This window comes from Perna viridis, chromosome 6 (assembly GCF_037379345.1).
Source record: "Perna viridis isolate PV_CMFRI_1.1 ecotype Kerala chromosome 6, ASM3737934v1, whole genome shotgun sequence".
Taxonomy (NCBI): Eukaryota; Metazoa; Mollusca; class Bivalvia; order Mytilida; family Mytilidae; genus Perna; species Perna viridis.
Window position 1 is genome coordinate 27,633,690 of NC_142450.1, and position 24,889 is coordinate 27,658,578.

The 24,889-nt window shown below is 31.9% G+C and overlaps 1 protein-coding gene across 5 annotated transcripts in view; it reads right to left on the reverse strand.

The window, feature by feature from the left end:
• Positions 1-1,511: 1,511 nt before the first annotated feature.
• LOC148614341 (neuroglobin-like) overlaps positions 1,512-24,889 on the reverse strand; it is a 40,292-nt gene continuing 16,914 nt past the window's right edge. For 3 of the 5 annotated variants that reach the window (XM_088588427.1, XM_088588425.1, XM_088588428.1), the window contains 2 exons: positions 5,902-6,146; positions 1,512-2,057 (listed from right to left, as the gene is read on the reverse strand). In XM_088588427.1, the coding sequence (XP_088444553.1) occupies positions 1,685-2,057; positions 5,902-6,110 (582 nt within the window). In that variant the 5' untranslated portion in view covers positions 6,111-6,146 and the 3' untranslated portion in view covers positions 1,512-1,684. Of the gene's footprint in view, positions 2,058-5,901; positions 6,147-16,214; positions 16,409-21,631; positions 21,923-24,889 lie in introns of those variants that run through there. The other 2 variants (XM_088588429.1, XM_088588430.1) reach the window with 2 other exon arrangements.

A 24,889-nucleotide genomic window follows, 5' to 3' on the forward strand; every position in this document is an offset into this window, starting at 1 on the left:
ATTTGATAACAATTTGTTGAACTATGATAATTTAAATTTCGATTTGATTGCAACGTAGTCGTGTTGAGTATTAATATTTTTTCAATTTGTTTAAGTAGTGAAGTGAAAGAACAGTGTACGGGATGTTCAAATATTAAGTAGGATCATTCATAACGAAAGTTGTAGATATCAGAGATCTTTTTTTCTTACTAAGAAAAGTAATCAAAGTCTATCATTTGAAATAAAACATTATTTGTAAGAATATCAAGGGTTTAATTCTTCTTAAGATGTATTGTACGAGCCACAATCTGTTAAACTTTAATAAGGAGAAAAAGCTGTATGACCAACCTTTGTAATTTTAAATGGCAAATACACAACATGTTATGATATAAAAAGGAAATCATATTTCTTAACAATGTTAAGATAACACGCAGGGGAATACTTAATGTGAAAACAATTTTATTGCGATTTATTAAATTGTTTTGTTACGGTTTGTTTTTGTTTTGTTTTTGTTATTACATTTTTTTTATATTTACATTTTTTTATATTTTTCGATTTGCTTGCGACTTAATATTCTGATATTGTAAGTAAATACATAGTAAGTCAAACTTAAAACAATTATGTTCACGCAATGTGTAAAACCTAAAATCGATTCCATTGCACTTTTAATGCGAGAGTATGAAAAAATAATCAAAAGAACCAGCGGAAATCAAAAGAATATAATCCAAAGACAAGACAGGAAAAACATACACGCGAAAATAATGAAAATGAAATAACTAAATAAGACGTACAAACAAAGAAAAGTAAATAAGCAAATCGGACTCCACTAAAAATAGGAACATGGACCAGGAGCAACGGTAAGGTAAGCATCCTCTGTTTTTTTATGAACACCAACCGAGTTCATAAAATGTCAAGTCCGGGTAGACTAAAGAAGAAAGGAAATTCTGGAATTCTGTTAAAGTATTTTTATTCATTCAAAGAGTGTAAGGAAACGAATGAAACGATCACAAGCGGCTGATGTAATTGATGAATATTGGCTTTATCATTCGTACTGAAAATTGACCAAATCGACACCCTCATAACTGCCGCTTAGATGTGTAAATCCAGAAACATGACACATTCGTTATGGTCCAATTGTAACTTATTGAAACACTTAAATATCATGCTAAGAGCTGCCAGTTGAAATAATTAAGTAAGTATTTAGTGAGGTTCGAACTGCTCTCTTTTTTCTATGCGTAATTTTAATGTTGCTTTTTAGTGCTGTCAGATTTTACTTTATCTGATGTCTTGTAAGTTTTCAAGTGTTTTGTTGTTTTCTTGCAAGGATTTCTGCTTAATTGTTTTTATCTTCGATATTGCTTATTCTCCATGACAAATGTCCTGTTATGTTTTAATGTATTACTTATTTTAGGTTGATAAACCGGACACGCGTCCTTTTATGAACATTGTCGTACTTTGATGAACTAATATAGTCTTATCCAAAGAGGGCTTGTGTTTTTGAAGCACCAATGAACAAAAGCGAACAACAGTCGTCGACTGAACTTGGTAAGTTCTTTGTCTACTTTTGACACAAAAAATAGATTTGGATTAATTGTTATAATAACACAGTCTCAGAAATATAATTAAAAAAACAGTGATATATGAAAGATGTAGATATCAGGTAAATTAAATGTTTTGGTGTCAACATCGTTTTGTCTTGCAAAAATTAATCTGACCTCAATTTGCTGCCGTCGCCATTACAAGTCACTCCAGTTTCGTTGACGAAAATATCATAACCTTGACACATGTACTTTACAAGATAATCAAAGAAATCTGTCCAGCACTCACGTACTTCGGGTATAAATTCCTCCCCTATTGCATATTCCCAAACATCAATCAAAGATTTTGAATAAGCTTGGAAGTATTCAACCTTGAATCCTTCAAACGTAGCATGTTTGGCACCTAGCATCATAAGTGTTTGCTGAATTTGGGTTTTTGGCTGATCCATATTTTCGACAAGTTCATCTACGACGTTCATAAATTTAACAGCATGTTCCTTAAAAGACTCCGACCGCATAAGATCAACTTCCTCCATTTCTCTAAAATTATAAAAGAATATCAAAAAAATTTCCATCTGACATTGAAATAGCTAAAAAGTAACTGTTTTACAAATGTACTGAAACGTTATACACACGTCTACTAATTGACGCAAACGAATAAAACAATTTTCAAGCTTTAAAGCATCAAAAACTTAATTACAATAGCAAATAATACGGAAAGTTACACAAGCAAAACATAAATAATGTTAATATACATTAATACAAGTGACCGGTTGTACATTTTCTAGCGTTCAGGACCACTCAACCAACTAGCAATATGAAAATACAACGTTTTTTAACTTGGCTCGTAGGTTAATCTAATACATGGAAGTGCAAATTCTGATTGTTACAGATAATACAAGGGAATATTTAGCATAATACAGATACAGAAATACAAAATTGTGTACGTATTAGAATCAAACAATTCTTCCATTTGATTGCATACTTTGCATTTACAGGCAATTATGAATTTCAAATGGAAAAGTCGTATTAAATAATACAAAATACCATTCATATAAATATTGCAAATGATTGTTGTAAACCTGTTTATAGTTCATAATGTTTACGTAACACAAACCAAATTCTGTGATGTCATTGTATCGAATTTCTAATATTCAATAAATCTTATATATCTTTGAATACACCACGGTAAAACACCAAGGTTTTTTTCTTTGGTTTTTTTTCGGTGTCAACAAATACATAAACACAAGAAAGTATATTTGGGGGTTATTTCTAATCTGTATTGGTCTTTGTACAACTCAAATGAAGTCACGTAACAATCTATCTTGCCATGACAAAAAGCATAGTTATTTTGCAAATATTGAAATTTGTCCTAGAATAATCCTATTACCGATCGATTTAATCGCAAAACATGCTGTGGGCTTATGTATTTGTCAAAGGAACAGTTTTATTAATGATTTAAAAAAAAAAACCTGTCTCTTCCTCACGTTTTATAAAATAAAGTTCCCCTTTTAGCTTGATTTGTAATTTGTTGTTAGAGTAACCAAGGGAACCAAGGTTTTAGCGGTATTCAAAAGAATTTAATCCAGGCACAAAGACCAGACATGGAAAACAGACATACACAACAAAGAACATAAAGTAACTAAAATCTTACATACAAAGTAACAAAAGCAAATGAGCAACTCGGACTCCACTAAAAACTGGGAGCATGGACCAGGTACACGGGCAGGGTAAGCGTCCTTGTTAAAAATGTCAAACGAAATAAAATTATCAAACAGTGTTGTTTATATTGGTCTCTTCGTTGCATTAGTATCTATTCTCCCGTCTTTTTGGGTCATTTGTTTTCTACAAAAATGATTTTGTCGGAGGCTCATTGTGTTTTAAGTCACAATGGAATAACCCAATGCTTTATAAGTACAGCAATATTTTTGTATTCCTAACCCTTAACTTAAACATATTCCGAAAATGTTGTTTTAAGGCATATAGGTTTCAATTCGACCATCTTTTCTCGGTCCAATAGTTTGACACAAAGTTAATATTGGTTTTGTATACTTTCATACAAATAGAAAAGAATACAGGAAGTGTGTCCAACGATATTTATCCTACCAAGCAGTGAAAAAAAGCAAAACAATCTTTAGGCCTGTAAAAGAACGGCGCGAACTTTTCCACATCCGGAGTCTGCCGTCGACTGGTCCATGGAAAGGCAAATACATCGATTCAGGAAATTTGACATCACACATGACCATAATAATATAAAAATATAAAATAAAAACTATGTTAACAGAGGATATAGGTATGACTGTAGCAAAAACAAAAACAAACAAACAAACAAACAAACAAACACAAAAGAAGAGCGGCCAGAGTGAACTTTCAGTTGATGTGTAACACAATTGCCTTTTGTTTTTGCTATTACTTACTGTTATATCGATCGTTTGAAACATTACCTATTTGATTCCTCATTAAAAGAAATAATGTAATGTTACATCAATATGAACATAGCCTACATAAAAACGCATGCTACTTTATTTGATTCATATACTAAAAGATATAATAATGAGTAAAGTGGAATATCACAAAATATCAAGTCAAGATATCTAATTTCAAAATCAAAGAGCCGCGGCGATTTTGTTATAATTTTGAAATTATGAAACGCAACTCGATATTTTGAAATATTGGTATTTAACGATTTGTAAAACCTTTATGATGATTCCTCTAAAATATTTGGCTGTTTGACTTTTGGCATCTTTTGACATTTTAGAGATGTGCCGTCCTTAATGTCATCAGTTGTCATGAGCAACCAGAACAACGTCAGAAAAGTCACAACATCGCTTTCTATATGCACCAACCTAATTTTATCTCGACTATGCGTCACAGTCACACATTAATCAATAACAATGAGCTTAATTTGTAGACTATTTCTCTCTTAATTTTTCAAAAAGAGATCTTTGGCGTCATTCGACATCTGTGTCATAGCGGAATATTTAGCTACGGTCTATCTATGACGACAACTGGAGAACAACGTTAGAAAAGACACAACGTTGCTATCGATCGATCAGATTTTATCTCGATTATGCGTCACAATAACACAACAATCAACCACAACGGCGATTATCTTATGCTACTAGTCAATACATGTATATCATAGCCCCATTATATGATATTGCAAAATATCTAACCGTCCAAGAAAAAAAAACAGCAATCTAGGGAATCAAGATTCTAGCGGAAATCCATAGAATGTTATCCAAAAACAAAGACCAGACACGGAAAACAGACGCACACACCAAAGAACATAAATCAACCAAAGTAATACATACTAAGTAAAAAAAGTAAATGAGTAAACTTGGGACTCCACCAAAAACATGGAGCAGGTGCATCGGTAGGGTAAGTGTTCTCTGTTTTTCTAGAAACATCTGCCGCATTTCTAATAAAAAGTCAATTCCGGGGTAGACATCACACATGAAGAGGAAAGGAAAACTATGACACGTTGAACTAATTAGTTTTCATGGTGCAGATGGATACACCGTAATGATCCACGAGTTCAAGATTACAACCATAAAACTTCTGTAGTGATGACTTTAATCTTTAGCAACAAAACAATGTTCCAGAAGCCTAATTGTATGAAGTCTAGCGCGATACAAAAGGTCTGCGTAGTTACTGCAAGCTCTGGCATAAAGTATGATTTGTGATATGAAAACTCCATACTAGACCGCATAAGTTGCATTCTAATCCGTAGATAAAGTTTGTCGATTTGAAATTTAAGTCATCATGACTTCTTGTGTGAAAAGTTTATTAACTTTGATATGTACGTCAATTTAGAGCGCCCTGCTTGCCTAAATTACTTTGAATTTACAGGATGTCATAACACTTTTTATTGTGACGTAACAAACGTCGCGTTTTATTTCACAGTATGTGAAAGACGGAAATTTCTGATGTCCCTTTAGTGAGAAAATGATATCTCACATGGACACAAATAGGAATTTATTTGTGTCTTTAGTGAGTAAATTTTCTCACACCACTTAAGAAACGTGAAAATCGATTAAAATTAGAGAAATTAATATATACCATTTTATCTCGTTTTCAGGTTGATATGTTAGGTATGAATCAATATGTAAGAATAAGTCAGTCCGACGCAATGAAGTTCAATCAGAAATGTTTAAAAAACGATCCAAATGCATATGTTTATATATCCTGGAGTAAATAAGAGAAAATTGTGGATTTTTCTTTCTGTAGGCATGATTAAATTCATTTCCTTTTTTTTAAATCGCAATATTATCAGGCATTAATAATCCAGTTTTCTTCGAATGGAATTTAAATATTTTAAATCAAGGAGGTACTGAAGGAGGAAGGTTAAAGTTTTGTTTATATAAAAAAAACTGACACATACCCATAACGACCAAAGATAGTTTTAACTTTTGGTTCCTCGTAAAAAAGACGTAGAAACACCTTGACCCCTGTCGTTTCGATGTCGGCTGCTAACAGAGGCCACGTGCTCCGGATAGTGTCAGTTTCAAGTTCAGTAAAGTCAACGTCCGCTTCGTCACCGATTGGTTTAGTATCTATAACATCTGCTACTTTACTGCCATCACATCCCATTCCTAGTCATACTCGGCTGTATTAGGTCAGTCATAACTGAAATATAAAATATACCAAATCAATTAGAAATTAAATATCAACAAATGTGAACTGAAATGAGGCAGCTGTAACCATTTAGAGGACAAGTGAATACGTTTGTCGACAAATTTTGTTTTAAACTGACTAAATCAATGGATTGATGAGACAATGCGTCTAACTGCAACTCATCATTTCGACTATAATGACCAACAGTCACTACTGGCTGAAAAAAATGGCTGTAGTGATCATGCACAGTCATAATATAACAAATAATGGTTACTTAAACACTCATTTCGTTTTACGTAGCCATATTTTGACCATATCAACCCTTAATATGTTTATTTAAAACACAATTTGTCTAACACAACACACAAATACGTTGTCTTAAAACGTCAAAGTAAATTCAGTGTTAAGAAGAACACAAAATGTCAAACACAACGTTTTTGTGCATTTAGGTAGACACATTTTGTCAACCACAACGCAAAAGTGTTGACATAAACATTTTGTCGTCTAAACCAACCCAAAAAGCGTCGACATCGATATTTTGTGACAAACTCAACCAAAGAAGTGTTGACATAACCAAAAAATGTCCACATAAACATTTGTTGGTTAATATTGACAAAAAATGACTGAAAACATTTTTTTTTCGTTGTGGTAGACAAAATTTATTTCTAATAGACATATAATGCGTTGATTGAGACATTTTGAGTTTGTATCAGTCAACAAACTACTGGATGATCATATCAGTCATTATTTTGTATAGTAGTGAGTTATTTATGTAGGACAACATCAGTTTGGATATTTCTTTAAAGGAAAAAATTTTGCCCCCGCAAAATTGAAAAAAAAGCATAATGTTCTTTTGCATTACAATGTAATGAAGCTATCATTTAAATGCACAATGATAAATTCAAATTATTATGTTTATTAAATAAATTATTCATTTTCAGTTTAATAGTGCACGTAGAACATTTATGCCGACAAATTTGCTGACACTGTTCAACAAAATAGACTGTTATATAAATTTGAAACATGTTATGCTTAATGTTTAATTAAGTATTTTCCAAATACTCTCTGTTGTTATTAATAAAATTGAAGAATAAACGCACATTACGATTTATTGTACATATGATGGATACATGTAAACATTTTAACGTTTTTGTGGTAAAATTAAATAAAATAATTGATATTAACGTAACTGAACGCAACGTTCGGTCATATGACTACTTTTTACGTAGCAATCACATGAAAAACAATTCCGTTTTAATATGGTTCAAATGACTATTAAATAAATACATAAAAAAGAGAATCCGAATAGGTATGTCTTGGTGGATTGTAGAATCGTTTATCGTTCAACACACACACACACACACACACACACACACACACACACACACACACACACACACACACACACACACACACACACACACACACACACACACACACACACACACACACACACAGAGGTTTTCAACTTAATTAAAGAGTAAGTTTCAAATCAATGATCCATAAAACGTAGAATACTTACAATGAACTAGTCAATTAGTTCAGACTAGCGTTTTTTCTCAACTAACGTGTTTCAAAATCACTAGCATCGCTTTCTGTCTTGAATATCGGATAGAAAGGTACTAATTTAAACTTATTTTTTATGTCAGAAATGCTTTGTAGATCAGACATGACGTGTATAGGTAATATTTAAAAACATTTTGTCAGGTGTCATTTACAGTATTTTACGTTGCACTTTGCACGTCTTAAATACCGTCATCATGCACTTCTACAACTGTTTTGAAGTCTTTCTAGAGGTTTTATTTAAGTTTGTAATGCATTATGACATCGTTTCTCATTTAAAAGAAATATTGCCAGGCGTTTTTGTTTACTAATTTTCCTGGAAAGATATTATCTTTTATCTTAAACAAATTTATAAGCAAAGATAAGCATCATTTTGATTTTTTTCCTAAAGCAAGGTCGCAACCTTTTTTTCTTATCTATATCATTACAATTGATTTTTTCCCTAAAGATTGAAATTGTAAAATTAGTCCTCTTTATCAATCAAATAAAAAGGAGTTTCAATTCGTAAAACTTTTATCAGAATGTGAAGAACTTTCTTCAGCAACTGACACCACTGATGTCTTCACAAATGTCAGTTAAACACGCATCAGCAGAAAAGAAAAAAGAAGATGATATTATCTCGATTACCTAGATCAGTGTAGATCAAACTAGCTTCGACATTGCCGTAAAGATACAAGAAAGCCAACATTAAAGCAAGCTTATATTTAAGTAGCAATATTTCAACAACAACAAAAAAAAAAAAAAAACAAAAAAAAAAAAAAAAAAAAAAAAACAACAACAACAACAACAACAACAACAACAACAGACAGATGGTGATTTATGTATGTTAAAAACCCAACGAATTCAGTTTTACCCCTTGTTCAGAAACATTTATTGATCGCATAACCATTCTCAGTTTGTCATTTGGTTGTTGTGCCTTTGAGATAAAATATATAGATTTTACATGCAATTGATACTTTGAAAGAGTTGTCGTTCTTTTATTAATTTTGTTTCATTTGGTTGATTTTTAAGGGCGTATGTATGATTTTCCAAAAAGTACATATCTGAATGCAGAAATGAATGTTGTTTTGTGACGACAACAAAAAACATCGTTTTGTGGATTTTTCTACAACATATATCACTTTACCATTGGCATTCTCTGAATTTTATATGGACTGATACTTAAAACTTTTGTTTGGCGATGCGTAATATACGAAAATATAATACAAGGCCTGGTTAGTAAGCCATACTTTTAATGTGCGTGATTTTTTTTACGTAAGTAAATGTATATTATCTGATCAGTGGTTTTTGTTCCCATTTATTTCATCTTTTAACCATAAAGTCTGAAATAATTTTGTTTACGTTATTAGTTCTAGAAACATTAAGTTTAAAAGTGATCCGGGAGACAGAATCCTCCCACTCAAAAAGCAAAAAAAAAAACGTATTTATCAACAACTCAACAACTTTAACAATGAACAAGCATTGAGTTTTCATTGTTTTTTTTTATCGTGGTTGAAAACCTGAAGTTATTGTTTTTAACGTTTATTTATCGTTCATCTAATAACTCTCCTTACAATGACATAATGTACTTTCACTTAATGTTCATTTATATTACATATAAACGTGCAGAAGTGCAAGGCTAATACATTGTTATTGTCAAAAAAAATATAATATATATAAACAGCACAAAAAAGTTCTTCCATTTCGTATAGAGGTTTGTTATACTACGACCCGATGCCTCAAGAGCCTAGTCACAGAGGAGTGCGCTCCTTGTGGCAAAATGTATAAATATAGTGTAAAATAAATGCTGGTAATAGCAATTTCCTTTTGAAAAAAAGTTGTTTCAAAAAGAATTGCCGGAAGTACGGTTTCAGTTCTAGGGGGTAGTTAATACTTCTTGCGTATGCTTGAGCAATGCACTTAAGAATAACTCCTATCAAATATCCAACAGAACAAAAACGTTTGCATGGGGTTTGTGTACAAATCGGTAATAGATATAATACTTATAAAACCCTATCGTTATTTCATCGTGCTGTTAAATAAACAAAGCTTATAATGATTTTCACTTTATTTTGTTTGTTTTCTTACTTGAAAGGAGTTCAAGTGATCTGAATTTAACAACTGAAACACAGGTTTGAGCATAAATAAACATTTTGAATTTAATAATGCTTTATCTGAAGTGGCTGATTCAAACGTCATTGACGTCATTATTAAAGAGAAAAAACCCACGCGTGGATGAGGATTAGAAGACAGGGTTACAAATCACTAAGTAGAAAGTAGAAAGCAAAGACAATTTTCCGATAAGATTATAGGGTGTAGAAAAATTAAATTCTCTATTTTCTGTATTTCATTTCTTGAAAACGTAAATTTCCAAATTACACCAATGATAAGAAAATCATTTTTTATCGTTTGTAATCTGTCACGATACTACAGACTCATATTTGGAAGACTAACTTTCGGGTGTTAATACCACTTTTAACAGAGAACGTTTACCCTACCCGTATACCTGGTCCATAATTCCACTTTTTAGTGGAGTCTGAGTTGCTCATTTATTTTTGTTACTTTGCATGTATTATTTTGGTTATTTGATGTTCTTGGTCTGGTTTTTGTCGTTGTATTACATCCTTTTGATTTCCGCTAGAATCTTTATTACCTTGATTACTCTTTAAGTTATTTTGTTATTGTTTTGGTGTGTTTGTTTGCTTGCTCTTTGTTTTGTTATTGTTTTGGTGTGTTTGTTTGTTTGCTCTTTGTTTTGTTATTGTTTTGGTGTGTTTGTTTGCTTGCTCTTTGTTTTGTTATTGTTTTGGTGTGTTTGTTTGCTTGCTCTTTGTTTTGTTATTGTTTTGGTGTGTTTGTTTGCTTGCTCTTTGTTTTGTTATTGTTTTGGTGTGTTTGTTTGTTTGCTCTTTGTTTTGTTTTGTCCTTTGTTGTTTTACCTGTTGTTTTCGTTGTTCTTGAAAACAAAATTAAAACCGCAGTAAATAATCAATATTTTGGTAAATTGAATGAGGAATGTTTTTTTCTGCATATAAATTGAATATATGAATTCAAAGAATTGTATAAGTTTGAATAATATCTATTTCACAACATAAGTCACTTTCTTACTGCACCTAAAATTGAAAACAAAAATGATGCAACCGGCAAAATAAACCATGATTTGTGTAACAAATTAAAACATATTTACAGTGTTTGCCATATATAGTTGAAAAAAAGTAATTGATGAGTATGGTGAGAGCTTTCATAACCTTAATGCAACAATTACAAAGAACGCGTTTACAAGCAAACTATATTGAACAAATACCTTAGCAACTCGACATTTACTTATCGAGTGAATTAGCAGGGGTAGAGTTGAAGCGGAGTTTGTATACAAAAAAAATTTTAAGAAATGTCTAAATCTTAGATACAATAGATACAATAGAATAGATACAAATAAATCAAACATGGAAACAAAAATGAAACAAACGTTAATACATAACTAAAACGAACATGCAATTATCCTTCGTGATGGCCGCCATAACAAAAATATTAGATGTGTAGTCTTTTATCAGCAATGTTATCAAAGAAATTTGAAATAATAGAATGATTAATTACATAAATTAGAAACTTGATTTGTTGTTATGTAACATATATAGGGAATACGATATTAAGAAACAGTAGCATGTATTATTTCCCTTGGAACCTTAAATGACCATTGTTCCGTAAACAACGAAAGATAACATCTCATGTTGATTTCTGCCGTGTATGTCGTAAATATAGAAACAGCTTTATGTTATTTGAATGAACGTAATGCTTCCATATTACTAGTCTACATTCAATCAGAAAGAATACAGGTGGGTAACATAGTTGAATGTGGCGTCAATGCAATGTTATGCTCGAAAATCAAAGAAATGAATGTTGGCACCTGGTTACAGGACAGTAGATTGATGTGAACTAAAACTACTTTGTTTAAAAGCCGCCAGAGTACTTAGATATCGAACACGATAACCTATTTATATATATATAGCATATGACACGTATCGATAATCCTGTATGATGCTTGTTATAGTTTTTTTTTTAATGGGGGGGGGGGCATCATATACATATTTACAATATAAAGTACTTGAAATGAAAATACAAATATACTAAATCAATAGTTTCTTTTTTCAGTTTTAGCTATTCCAATTTAGTATTACATTTTAGTCATGAAGGAGACGTGACACAAAAAATTATTTTTTTTTATTTTTGGTTTATTCGATTTATTACACCTAATATATATAATAAAGACGTCTCTTGTGGCCACTTACGTCGTTTAATTGAAGATAAATTGATTCAAATCGACGACGACCCAAGTCATACAAATTTTAATTAGCCATGTGGTCACGTGACCGTGTTACGTCATTTTATTTGATAAACCAAAAGGGTTTCGTGCTGAAGCTTCCTCGTGTTCTAAATTGTTTTTGCTAAAATTAGATATTTTAAACACCTGTAAAAACATATTGTCCGTACCAGAAAAGCTCCCTTAAACTCACCTAAGGTCACTTAATACATACTCTATATTGTGTCAAAATGTAATTATTTTTTCAAAATCCGTAAGACAAAGAAATTCAATTATATTTCAATTATTTTCAAAGTCATTTTTTTCCAGCACGTGTATTACATATTCAATGTACCCAAATGGAAATTGAGAACCAATGACGTAGCGCTTCCATATACGGTAATTGAGCGTTACTTCCGGTTTTCATTTTTGCATGTTAAAGGGAAAGACCAATTTTGCATTAAGTGAGGCTCTTATGATAAATTATACCCTCGCCTCGTAAACAAACATAAATAACCTTTAATTCAAAATGCGCTTTTATAAAATGTTCAACGCTATGCCAAATTCGAAATCTTTTAAATATATGTAGGTAGCCAACTTGCAGAACTCTCCTATCTGAATGAAGATCATAAGCAGACTTTAGGTACGAGGACACAATTAATGTCGTAGTGCCTTTCAACAGACCCATCTTGACATATAAAAAAATTCCACCGCTTCAAACCCATTTAAACTTCACCAATATGGAAACATGTATAATAGCAGATTTCTATAAGAGTGCCAGAAAAATTCACCATCATTTTTTATTTTTAGCAACTTTGCTTCGGAGCCCCCGTAGAGGTACCAGTATCGTATTGCATATCCCTGAGCGGGTGTACGTCAAAACATGGATGCCATAAAAATATAGTGCATTTTCTTTTTGCCTCTCTACAAACTAATGTTTTGTCAAAAGACATGAACAATGACTTAAAAAATAGAGCAAACATCACACTGTAAGATGAAGAACTTTTTTAAAAGAAAATCTAACATAATATCATAAAAATGTTCCACTGAAAAGGTTGGTTTGGTGAGTGCAAAACGAAAGTGAAAGTAGGGAAAATGGCTATTTATAGTTCAAGACTACTTTTCTGTCCAATCTTCGTGGACTCACCCTATTTTCTTTGCGGGAAATTATTTTTTCACATGTCCTTAGAAATGCTACATAAGTGAAAGTTTTATTGAATCAATTTACATATTTTTTAAAAAATCCTAAAAATATGCACTTCACTATAGAAGTCTATGGGAAAATTAATACGATACTGAGACCTAGACATGAAAAGTGACCACTGCCAAATGTCCTAAATTTTGACCTTTTTTCATAGGACAAAATCACAACTTCTACATAAAATCCCTTGTAAATTTGATCCGTGCCCTACATTTCTGCAGTTAATACTAAGCAATAAAGTTGATGGCAGCAAAGAAAAAAAAATCAGGAAGAGACACACTAAAAAAGGGTAACTATATTCGTATACAACGAAAAGTCAAGGGGAATTAATTGTGATCTCGTACCTTTATTGATTTTTCCGATAGCTTCCGATCGGATCGTGACGTCACTAAGTCGGTTTGGTACTGATACAAGTACTGCAAATTATATATGTAAACCTTTTTATCCTACATTTTCATATCAACAACAATCACTCTACAGGTAATCTAAAATACCTATTGATTCCGGTAATATTGCAGGACAAATACAATGTGAAATGTATTAAATTTGACAATTACATCGCTTGAGGTCCGATTGTACCACTACATTTCGATTAAAATGATTTAACTTGGCTTTAGTTGAACTATGATCATGCGCAATTACAGATGACTAAAACCCGGGTCTTCATATCTTCGGTACTGTTTTGACCTTTGATTTGACCAGTTTTGAACGTTAGAAATTCTATGCTGTCCCTTTGTATTGTTATATACCGGAAATAATCAGTCAAGGGGAATTAATTGTGATCTCGTACCTTTATTGATTTTTCCGATAGCTTCCGATCGGATCGTGACGTCACTAAGTCGGTTTGGTACTGACACAAGTACTGCAAATTATATATGTAAACAAAGCATATTCCGTAAATATATCTACGACCCCTGGCAGGGGGGGGGGGTTGAAATTATGGGAGAAAAATCCCAAAATTGCGATTTCTTCAGACATCGTAATCAAATGCCTATGTACTTTTGCCTTACAAACCGACTTCGTGACGTCACAGCTCAATCAATCATGATGGCGCCCATAGGGGCGGAAAATTCAAATTCCCTAATTATAAATCGCGGTTAATCAGAAAAGAAAATTATTTTGTTTCAATTTAATTTTCATGAACATTTAAAAGACTAGTTCCGATAATTATGACTTGCACAATAACAAAGTCTTCTCCTTTAACACAAATAAATTATTTTAACTATAGTTAGCGCTAACCTGATGAGAAAACGTTTGTGACATTCGCATCTAAACATACTATAGTTTTTTCATAAATAGAAACGTTTATAAAACGATATTTTTTTGTGTCACGTCTCCTTTAAAAGTGTGTTGATTTTTTATTTGTTATTGCTATTAAGTGATCACTTTAGATGGGTCATGTTTGACATAACTTCCAGTAGACTTTAATACGAGAAAAAATGCATTGATAATTTATTCTATAGAGTTTTCTGTCTAGAAAGAGTTAGAAAAATACATCGTAAACTGCGTATATGAATCTTATAAAGTTTTATAATCTATCGAATGTCCCCAGTGTACTAAATTTTGATATTTTACATGTGATATAAATTAAATAATTTCACTTTCGATTTTTATTGTCCGCAAAAAAAACGTTAATATACTTTCCGATTAAGGTGTTGATATATACATAAAAAAATTTCTACATATTTTACATATATAATATATTAAAATATGTAGAAATGTTTTTTATGAATAGGATAATCACTTGGTTATCGATTTGATTTAATTCTAAATGACAGTGAAATCCGACTACACCGAACATTGTTGGATTTTTAAATGTGTTTGGTTTAGAAAGGTGTTAAATTTAAGTTTACCAAAGTTCAAATTACCTTTAAATGGACGAAAAAGGACTTTAAATAATGTCATTTTTGGATTTTTTTTTTTTTGGGTGGGGGGGGGTGTATTATCACTGTTTACTACACTATTCGGTATAGACAGTTTTCAATGTATAATTGTTCGTATCTAGAAAGCTTGCTGATGTAACTCATGCAAGTTATCCGCACTCGTAAAATCTTCTTTTATCAGCACTCGTGAACATATTTTTAGTCAGTCACTCTTTCCTATTGACTATTCTTTAATGTTATAAACCTTTTCTACGACCTTATAAAATGATTTGCCCTGTAGGGTTTTGAAGATTTTTAAATATTCGATTTGCAATGATTTTAGTAGCAGTCAATGTTAGGTTTCCAGCTTGATTATGTAAATTTTCTGTATCAGTTGGATCACCAAATTAACGCTTTATATCTGATCGATCTCGTCTAACTTTCTCTGTAGACAATATTCGTCAATAAACCTATGTATGTCATCAATACTTCAGTTCTGAGATAAAAAGTAATTTTTCATACGGCGATATATCCTTTATTTTAAGATTTAAAAGCTCCCATGCTGATTTTAATTTAATTTTGCTTTTAACGATATAAAAGAAAGACTTTTTATTCTGGAGTCTACATGATCGCGAACCAAAAGAAAAGACGACAATACTTTGTGCACCTACCTTTGCAAATGCGTGTATTTTTTTCATTCGCATAATAAAGTTCATATAATATCCAAAGGGTGTAAATAACGGGCGCTATTTCAATCTAAATATGCTAAGGGTAGTAGTGATGTATCTTGATAGAAAAATGTGTTTCAATTAAAGTACGAATCCAAATTCAGACACTGCCTATGGTAAGGTGATTCATGGTGTAGAAAACCCCACCGAACAAATAACGCTTTTACAGTCTACGTATGCTATATATTTACATTACAATATATATTTCTGTATTCAGATTTGCACTTTTGTAAAAATCTTACATTTCTCTTCAACTAAAATCAACCAAATCCAACAAAATCAAAAACGGTAACCCTTTTAAAGTTCCAATTTCATGTAAAATCTATATAACTTTATCTCAAAAGAACAACCACAAAAACTATGAAAACTATGACTGTACTCGGCGTCACATAAATAATATACTGTTAAAATTTGAATAAAAATATTTTCTACCACTTTATTGACACCTACCGTCGTTTAAATTGTCTTAAATGACTTTCTCATTCGTTTAGGCAAACGGCTTCTCCCTAAACAAGTCGCTTATTAGCCTAAATCATGCGTAACAAATCCTTACGGGAAAATCCCATACTAATATCCGCCATGTTGGTTTCTACGGGACGATTTGTTTACAAACGAAGTTCGTAAGTTCCCGTCGAACTCCGGTGACAATCGTCTGATTGATCAACTTCTCGGTATTGTACGTTGTTCGCGTAAAATAAATCCGAGATATCCGAAATAACGGCGAAATGCATTCTGGGTTCTTTGGTTTTTGGACAAACCATTTAAACGTTAACAACATCTCCTAGCAACCCGATCACTGTAAACATGGCCGACTTTTTACAATGTAAATATTGGCACCGAGAATTAAAATTTGACCGGAATTTAACGATTCAATGTTTAGGGGGAAGCCGTTTGGCTAAACGAATGAGCAAGTCATTTAAGACAATTTAAACGACGGTACGTGTCAATTAAGTCTTAGAAAATATTTTTATTCAAATTTTAACAGTATGTTATTTATGTGACGCCGAGTATAGTTATGTGACCAGGAACTCCTTCCGAACAAGAAATAAAAGTGAATTCGGCGAGTTTTTGACATGCATGAATCACCTCATGTCTGGTAATTTTAAAGATTGGTAATTAAATGCAAAATATAATGACCTTGTATGCCCAAAGACTAAAGTGGCAAAATACCGTATCACACCCAATTAGTTGAAGTAATATACTTTGAAGTACGTGTATGTAGTAGTTCTAACAGATTGTAATAATTTGTTATCATATCACTGCAAATTGCAATTATCATCGTTTCAACTGGTATAATCCTTCCAGGAAGCCATCTTGAGTTTATATGAGTAATTGTGTGATGCGATATTACACTCCCCTATATCATTTTAGTAAAATTATATTTCGGCGACATATGTACTACACGGCAAATGATGACATTTCTTTTATATTTTGTATCATTTATATAGACAGTCATATAGACTCCGGGAAAGCTTATTCAACCGAAGTCAATTTTTAAGACACAATACGACATATTCAAGAACATTATTCAGGATCAATGTCAGTATAGAGAATCTGCTTTTCATATATATCACATTATCTTATTAAACAATGTTACTTAACTTCATTTGACATGAAAATTACGAATGATATTCTACTGATCGAGAATACTTCCGACAAAGTCAAGACATTAAAGCATACTATATTGTTTAATATTCTACTGAAGGAAAAATGTCAGGCCATCCTTCAATTTAATTAATAGCCCTGTCATTGGATAAAATAACGTACCCCGTGGTAGATTTTGGAATATAGTAGACGTTCGACATGTTTATTCCTTTTATATCCAATAATCTTGAAAGTCAACAACATTTTGAATGAAATTATTTTTTTAATTACGTTACTGCAACAGAAAAAAACTAAGTTGAAGACACTTCAGTAAACCATAAATAATTTTCGGAATATTCAGAAGGAAAAAGGTCTCATATCTCCTGCATACCTTTCGTCTACGGCGTAGGGTTCATAGAATGCTCACAGTGAATATTGTCGCCTAATGAAAGGTGTGCGGTTACACATTTTGAAGACTTTTTGATGATCTCTGAAAGTATTAATATTTGGATTTATGCTTGTGTATTTTGGCTCTTTTCGCCATTTTCGTTCTTTTCCCTTATTTCACTACATTATGTTATTACGTTTTTTTAAAGCCAAAATATTTTTTCGTCAGGAAATACGTGTTTGAAATTAAATAGAAACGTGAGATAAAATCATTTGATAAGAAACTAAAACTGTGAAGCTTTTCATATAAATTGATACAGTATTGTTCAAGGCGTTAAATATATGGATATATACATGTCATAGTTTTCCTTTCCTCTACCCCAGACTTGACTTTTTATGAGCAACTCCGCGGGTGTTTCTAGAAAAGCAGAGGACGCTTACCCTACCGGTGCACCCGACCCATGTTCCCAGTTTTTAGTTGAGTCCGAGTTGCTAATTTGCTTTACATTGTATGTATGATTTTAGTTACTCTATGTTCTTTGTTGTGTATGTCTGTTTTCCATGTCTGTCCCTGGATTACATTCTTTTGATCACCGCTATAACCTTGGTTTCCTTGATTACTCTTTCATCCTCGATGTGCAAAATCACAAAAAAAAAAACATGCGTATTTGACTTTGATGACGTGTAAAATCCAAAACATTACTATTATATATAAAGAAAATCTCATTTAAAGATCTCTACTAAATATAATTGTTATTTCGGGATATTGAAAGGGCATGTGCGGTCAAAATCTCTGTCATCGTTTTTCATTCTATGTGCCTGTATCCCTGTGATGATCTCGAATAACATATAATATATCGTACCGAATTAGGTCAAATAATGGACAAACCATTATCTGGATTAAAACATCAGGAAAACAGTTGATATACACATGCATTGACTTACACATTTGAAAAACAAATTGTAGATTGTGATTGGATTATATCGATGTCCGAAGGAAACATTGACAGCAAGCACGGTTAAAGCTGTATGCAAAAATAAGGGTCAAGGATGATGCAATAACAACTTAGACAGGAAGCACAAATCATTCTAGACACTATAGAATCATGGAAAGAAATAACACTGAAAATTGGATGAACATGAACAAGTCGCGCTCCAGTCCAACCCTTAATCGGAACAATAAACTTTTTTTATTTATTTTGTTTTTGTCTTAGGTTAAATGTTTGTCTATATTTGGTTTTGTTTGTATTTAATTTATTTTGTTGAAATGCATGTAAATTAAAAGCAAAAGTTTAAAACCTTTTAATGTTAAGTTCAAGTCACAATCAACGGGTATTTGTTTACGTTCATTTGAAACAAATTGTTAATGTCATTTTGAAATGAACATATCTGATCAATTCCAAATCAAGTCTGTTTATAAGTGAACGACTGGTTTCCAATTGATTGTATTCAGTAATTTATCAACTGAATTACGTTATTTTGTAGGCTCTTCATATCAATTGATTGAAATGATAACTGACGAACAAAAGTTTAACAAGGTCAATGTGTGAATAAACTTAACGCACAAAAGTCTTCGGTTCATTAAAACTAAGCAGTTTATTCTTTCGGTGCAAGTAAACTTTGTTTTTGTTCACAATATAACATTAATCTCCTATAATGTCAATGGAATGAAATAAATACTGGATGATATAGTTTTTAGCCTAAACCATTTTTGTCAGACAAAATATACAATTTATTGTTCTTTTTTTGTCCATCTTAGATTGTAATGCCCAATTAGAAGCTATTGCTATTTAGCGATTTATATTAAAAGTTCGTCACATAATGTCATCTAAGTGTTTTGATTTGCTTCTTTTCCTATTTTTGATGATTGCATTTTATAATATGTTTTCTATACAACAAAATGTATATATGTGTTTATTTGTAATGCAATAATTTCCATAACCCGGAGACAGCACACAACAGATGGAAGTCAAGGGAAAACCCAAAGTTGTTCCTAGGATGCATCCCAATTGCGATTTCAAACTGTTCTTCATTTGAGAGCTTAGCATAAAGGTATACAGACAGTATCATAGTTGCTAAATAAGGTGTAGTGAGAAAAGTTTCTCATCGATCACCTATTTCAATTTTAAATACGAAAGCAGTATTAAGCAGAATTTTAGCACGTATCTGCTTTTTCTCCGTCGTTTAGTCTTTGAAGACAACAACTTCATGCTGACTCTCTTACAACATTCAAAAACAAATTATTTACAATAAGTTCTCAAAGCCAAACATGTCAAAATAGGAAGCAGTGATTGGTTTTACTAAAGTACATCAACGGAGCTACACAATTTCAACACATTTTTAATACAAGAAATGATGCCTTAGCGGTTATGGGTATTGGAAGAGGATGTTTGTGTTACGGCAAAACCAGATATAGCGTATGATACATAGTTTGGCTCTGTCAAGTCTGACTGCTTGGTCAGTGAAAACTCTGGGAACATCTGGTCCACTATCAGAGACAAATGACCTGTGGTTTCTTAATTCAAATATACAAGTCATATAAATATTGAACATTTCGGTATATTTATAGATCTGTTTTGTCCACGAGCATTCTTTTACTTATATCCTATTAACATGTAGCAGTAATGTATCTAATCATTAAGTTTTTTTTATATTAGCAATGGAAATTCAATAAAGAGAGGAATGTTTAATATTCTGGACGATGTATGATAGTATTTCCTTGTACAATGCATTCAGTACTCTTTAAAAGACAACTGAAGTCAAGTCGAAATAAGGAATATGACATGTTTCTCAACTAACAGGTCAATCATTAATATTTACGGTTGTTAAGTCGATAAGCAAAATGTTTATTACAAATGAAACTTTTTTCTAACGCAGTCGGTATAGTTTCGTTTTTTACACTTTGACGCAAGTCACCTGATCGCATTTGCTTCCGGATTGGCCAAATACTTGTTACCGCGTTGACTATCTGTTTTTAAAGATAGTACTTGTTTTAACTCTGTTAAAACAAGTTGTTTTGAATGGCAGGCCTAGCTATAGTAAGACAGCACACAGTAACATGACGGCAACTGATACATATTTGTCGAAGTTTCCCATATGAAACTTGTTCAATGAATTTGTAAAAATCTACACATTGTCTTCTTTGTGACATTGATATATTTATGTTAATTGAAATATAATGTTTTCTTAAATTATGTACTTCTTTTTGATGGGTGTAGTTTAAAAGTTTTAAAGAATAAATTAATTTGAGATAAATGCTGTAATTGTGATTGGTTAAAATAATTTTGTTATATATCAATGGATAAAAAATATTGACACGCCCCTATTCAGTTAAATTCAGGGCTACTTTTTTCATGTTTAAAAAATGAAAAAAAAAATGTTTAAAATTAATTTATAAGAATCGGCTAGGATAAAAATGTGGTCTATTGTAAAATAAAATAAATTTTCCATGTGCATATTTTGTTTATTTCACTTCGCGCAATATACAATATGCACATGGAAAAATATGTTATTTTTCAATAGACAAAGTTTTCATCATAGCCAATTCTTAAATTAATATCTGTTTACACTCTTAAAACATGTATATGATTATTATAAATGAGTATATTAATCATGTCGTGTATGCTACTTGTGGAGCATTTTTTGGCGATTTTTTTACGATGTTTTGGAATTTGAAAACCATTGCGCACATACACATATGAAGGTCTATTGTTGGGTAAAGTTTTATTTAATCATTTCAGCCGTTTCTGAGAATATGCAAAGACAAGACGGAGGTTAGAAGAAAGACGAACTTTAAAACAGAAGTAAAAACAATATGTTTCCCAACTTCGTGGGGGATATAATAACGCTTTCGGTCTGCTTAAAGACAGACTTATCATCAAAATAAATATACATACATTGCTTGCAAGAATAAATGTCCAATGGTTCTCAAATCAAATCCTTTTTGGTCAGCAATAGCAATTTCACGCCTTCGTTTTGGTTTTTAAAAGCAATTTAATGCTTTCGATTTCAATGTCATATTGATCGACAAGATCTGATACTTTTTTACGGCATAAATTGATAATTACTTTCGTGACTAGAATATTACTGTTCTACTGTAAACGCGATACTGTTTTAACATGCAATGTGTTTCCTAATACATGTATATATAAATATATATGTCCAATAGAAAAATGTTGATGTTAATTAGTTCAATTATTTTCTACAATTAAGACGTAATTCTGTGTTACCGTAATGTATTTATATACACACGTAGTTAAAATCAATTTCTATGATATGATCTTAAATAAGTTAAAGTATATTCATTTGCTTTTTGCTCAAGGGGGTATACATGATAGTAAGGTAAACAATAAGGCAAATAAGAAAATTAGGCTAAGTAAATCTTACAAATTATGATAATTGAAAACATGAATTGTTGAAAACTTTGTGAAAAATACAATCGATCATTTTAATTAAGGTTGTCGACTTATAAAGCATTCAAATCATTAAACAAATTTCCTCCATTAAAAGCTTTAAAAGACTTGTAGAAAGTTTAATCAAAACAATTATATAAAGTTATAGTAATACTAACTAAAGAAATTTCGTGACGGTGAATACAGTATTATTTGTAATAATCAGTGTATGATACTTATGATATTGAATATCATGATCCAGACAAAACAAAGAAAAACAAGTATGAAATAAATATGGAAGAAAAACACGAATCATTGACAGGTTAGTACATCAGTACAATAGTTGGAAATTGTTATTACATATGTAATGATCTAATTGATCTGATCTTGTCAATACAATATAGTATTGGAATGTTATAGATGTGGAATATATATCTATCTACATATACATACGTGTGTGCTTGTGTGTGTGTGTGTGTGTGTGTGTGTGTGTGTGTGTGTGTGTGTGTGTGTGTGTGTGTGTGTGCTTAAATGATCAATTTTTAATAAAGGGTCTACGCAATGCCTGAACAATTATTAAGAATAATGCGAACCATGGTATAAATTATGTTACAGTCAACATCTCTCCTTAGTAACTTTGTAATCCTTTATATAGCCATTGTATTCATGAATTGGATTTGATGTACATCGAAATGAACTAATAACAAGTGTTATTATCTGTTACCAAACATTCTCAACATCATTACTTGGAGTAGTCATGTCTCTATTGTAAGCACACTTTTGAGAGTTTTGACACTCAACTATTTATTTCTCATAAAATTCTTATATGTTTTGGCAACTGAGGGTATAATTGATTCGATGCATGGCAACATCTATATCTATATTGATCTATATTAAATATGGTAGAAGTTATCTAAAGTGCAGAAGACTGCAAGCCATTTATATTCTGTCAGCTTGCTTATTTTATCGATTTGCATTTGTCCACTTGTACATGTACGTATTTATTAATTTTTCACTTGACTTTTTAAAAGTTGTATCTTTTTTATCATGTGTCACGATCATTTAATATTGTCCAAAAACCTGTAACATGGCCAAATAGTCAATACAGGAAACATGGACATTCCTAATACATATTGTGGACAACAGAATGAAATATTAAAGTAATGGACTCGTAAAATGAATCCCTACAACAAAACCTGAGTGCTCCTGTCACATTAGAAGTGAGTAAAATCCACTTAGTGGCAAGTTTAATGCGTTACCAAGACGTACTATTGACTTACGTTCGAAAATTAGCCAAAATATGATAAAAATGGAATACAATACAAAAAAAAAAAAACAAAAGTGTGCAAAAACGGGATTTAGCCGTCAAATACAGTTTTAACCCATCCAATATGTCATATTGTCCTGGCCATTATGTACTGTCCTCGACTAGGAAGAGTAATCAAGGGAACCAAAGTTATAGTGGTAATCAAAAGAATGCAATTCAGGGACAAAGACCAGACATGGAAAACAGACATACACAACAAGAACATAAAGTAACGAGAATCATATATACAAAGTAACAAAGTAACAAAAGCAAATGAGCCATTCGGACTCCACTAAAAACTGGGTGGATGGACCAGGTGCACCGGTAGGGTAAGAATCCTCTGCTTTTCTAGGAACACCCGCCGAGTTGCTCATAAAAAGTCAAGTCTGGGGTAGACAAACGAGGAAAGGAAAACCATGACCCGTTGAATAAATCAGTTTTCATGGTTCAGATGGATACACCATAACGATCCACGAGTTCATGATGACGACAATAAAACTTCTATAGTGATGACTTGCCGAAACTACGCAGACTTTTTGTCGCACTAGAGCTCGATAAAAAAAATCTGCGTAGTTTCGGCAAGCTCTGGCATAACGTATGAGTTGTAATATGAACACTCCATACGCAGGTGCTGAAGAGATGTTGCCATATTGGACTGAGGCATGGCTTCAGATCAATAACAAAGCCAGTATGGATAACATTACCCAATAATACTATAATGTCTAACTAAAGATATATTCTTTCATCTTTGAGATAGAAATTTCTTATTGGTCATTTTATTTTCAATTTTTAACAAATTATCGTCTGGTCTTATTGTTTTGGTGGAATTATGAAAAATGGACAATAGAACGGAAGAAATAAGTACAGAGTTTTCCAGTTCAAGCCGGTAGCATTCTTGATGAAAGGGTGGTATTCCAGTAAAAATCATTTGTGTAAGCCATTGAAAAGAAAGTAAATGTAAAATTCTCAATGACGACATTATCTGATCAAATTTGAAATGTGTACTACATAGACTGGAGGTGTTGGTAAATTGCCACTTGGAAAGGAAATAATCATAAATTTGAAATCAAACCTCCTCCTGCATTATCTATGTATAGGGTAAAGTCTAGGTCGTAAACTAGAACTAGTTGTGTCAGTTTATTTTGACTATTGGTTTACAGCTTGATTTTTTTTAAATCAGAATTTAAGGCCTTACATATTTTCCTTACCCATTCCAGCCATAACGTATTAATTTGATAAAGCACGTCATACGATACCGTGTTAAGTGAGCGTTTTCTCAGGAGCTAAAGTTTCAGCAGATTCATCCGTTTACCAATATGCCAGGTTACATCAGCTCATTTATCAAGAATTTTGAATGAGTGTTAGATTTATCAATTCATTAGAACGACGTAAAACAAGAACATGTACTATATCTAAGGCGACGAATATCAACAATTTAGCTTGTATTAATTGCGTGT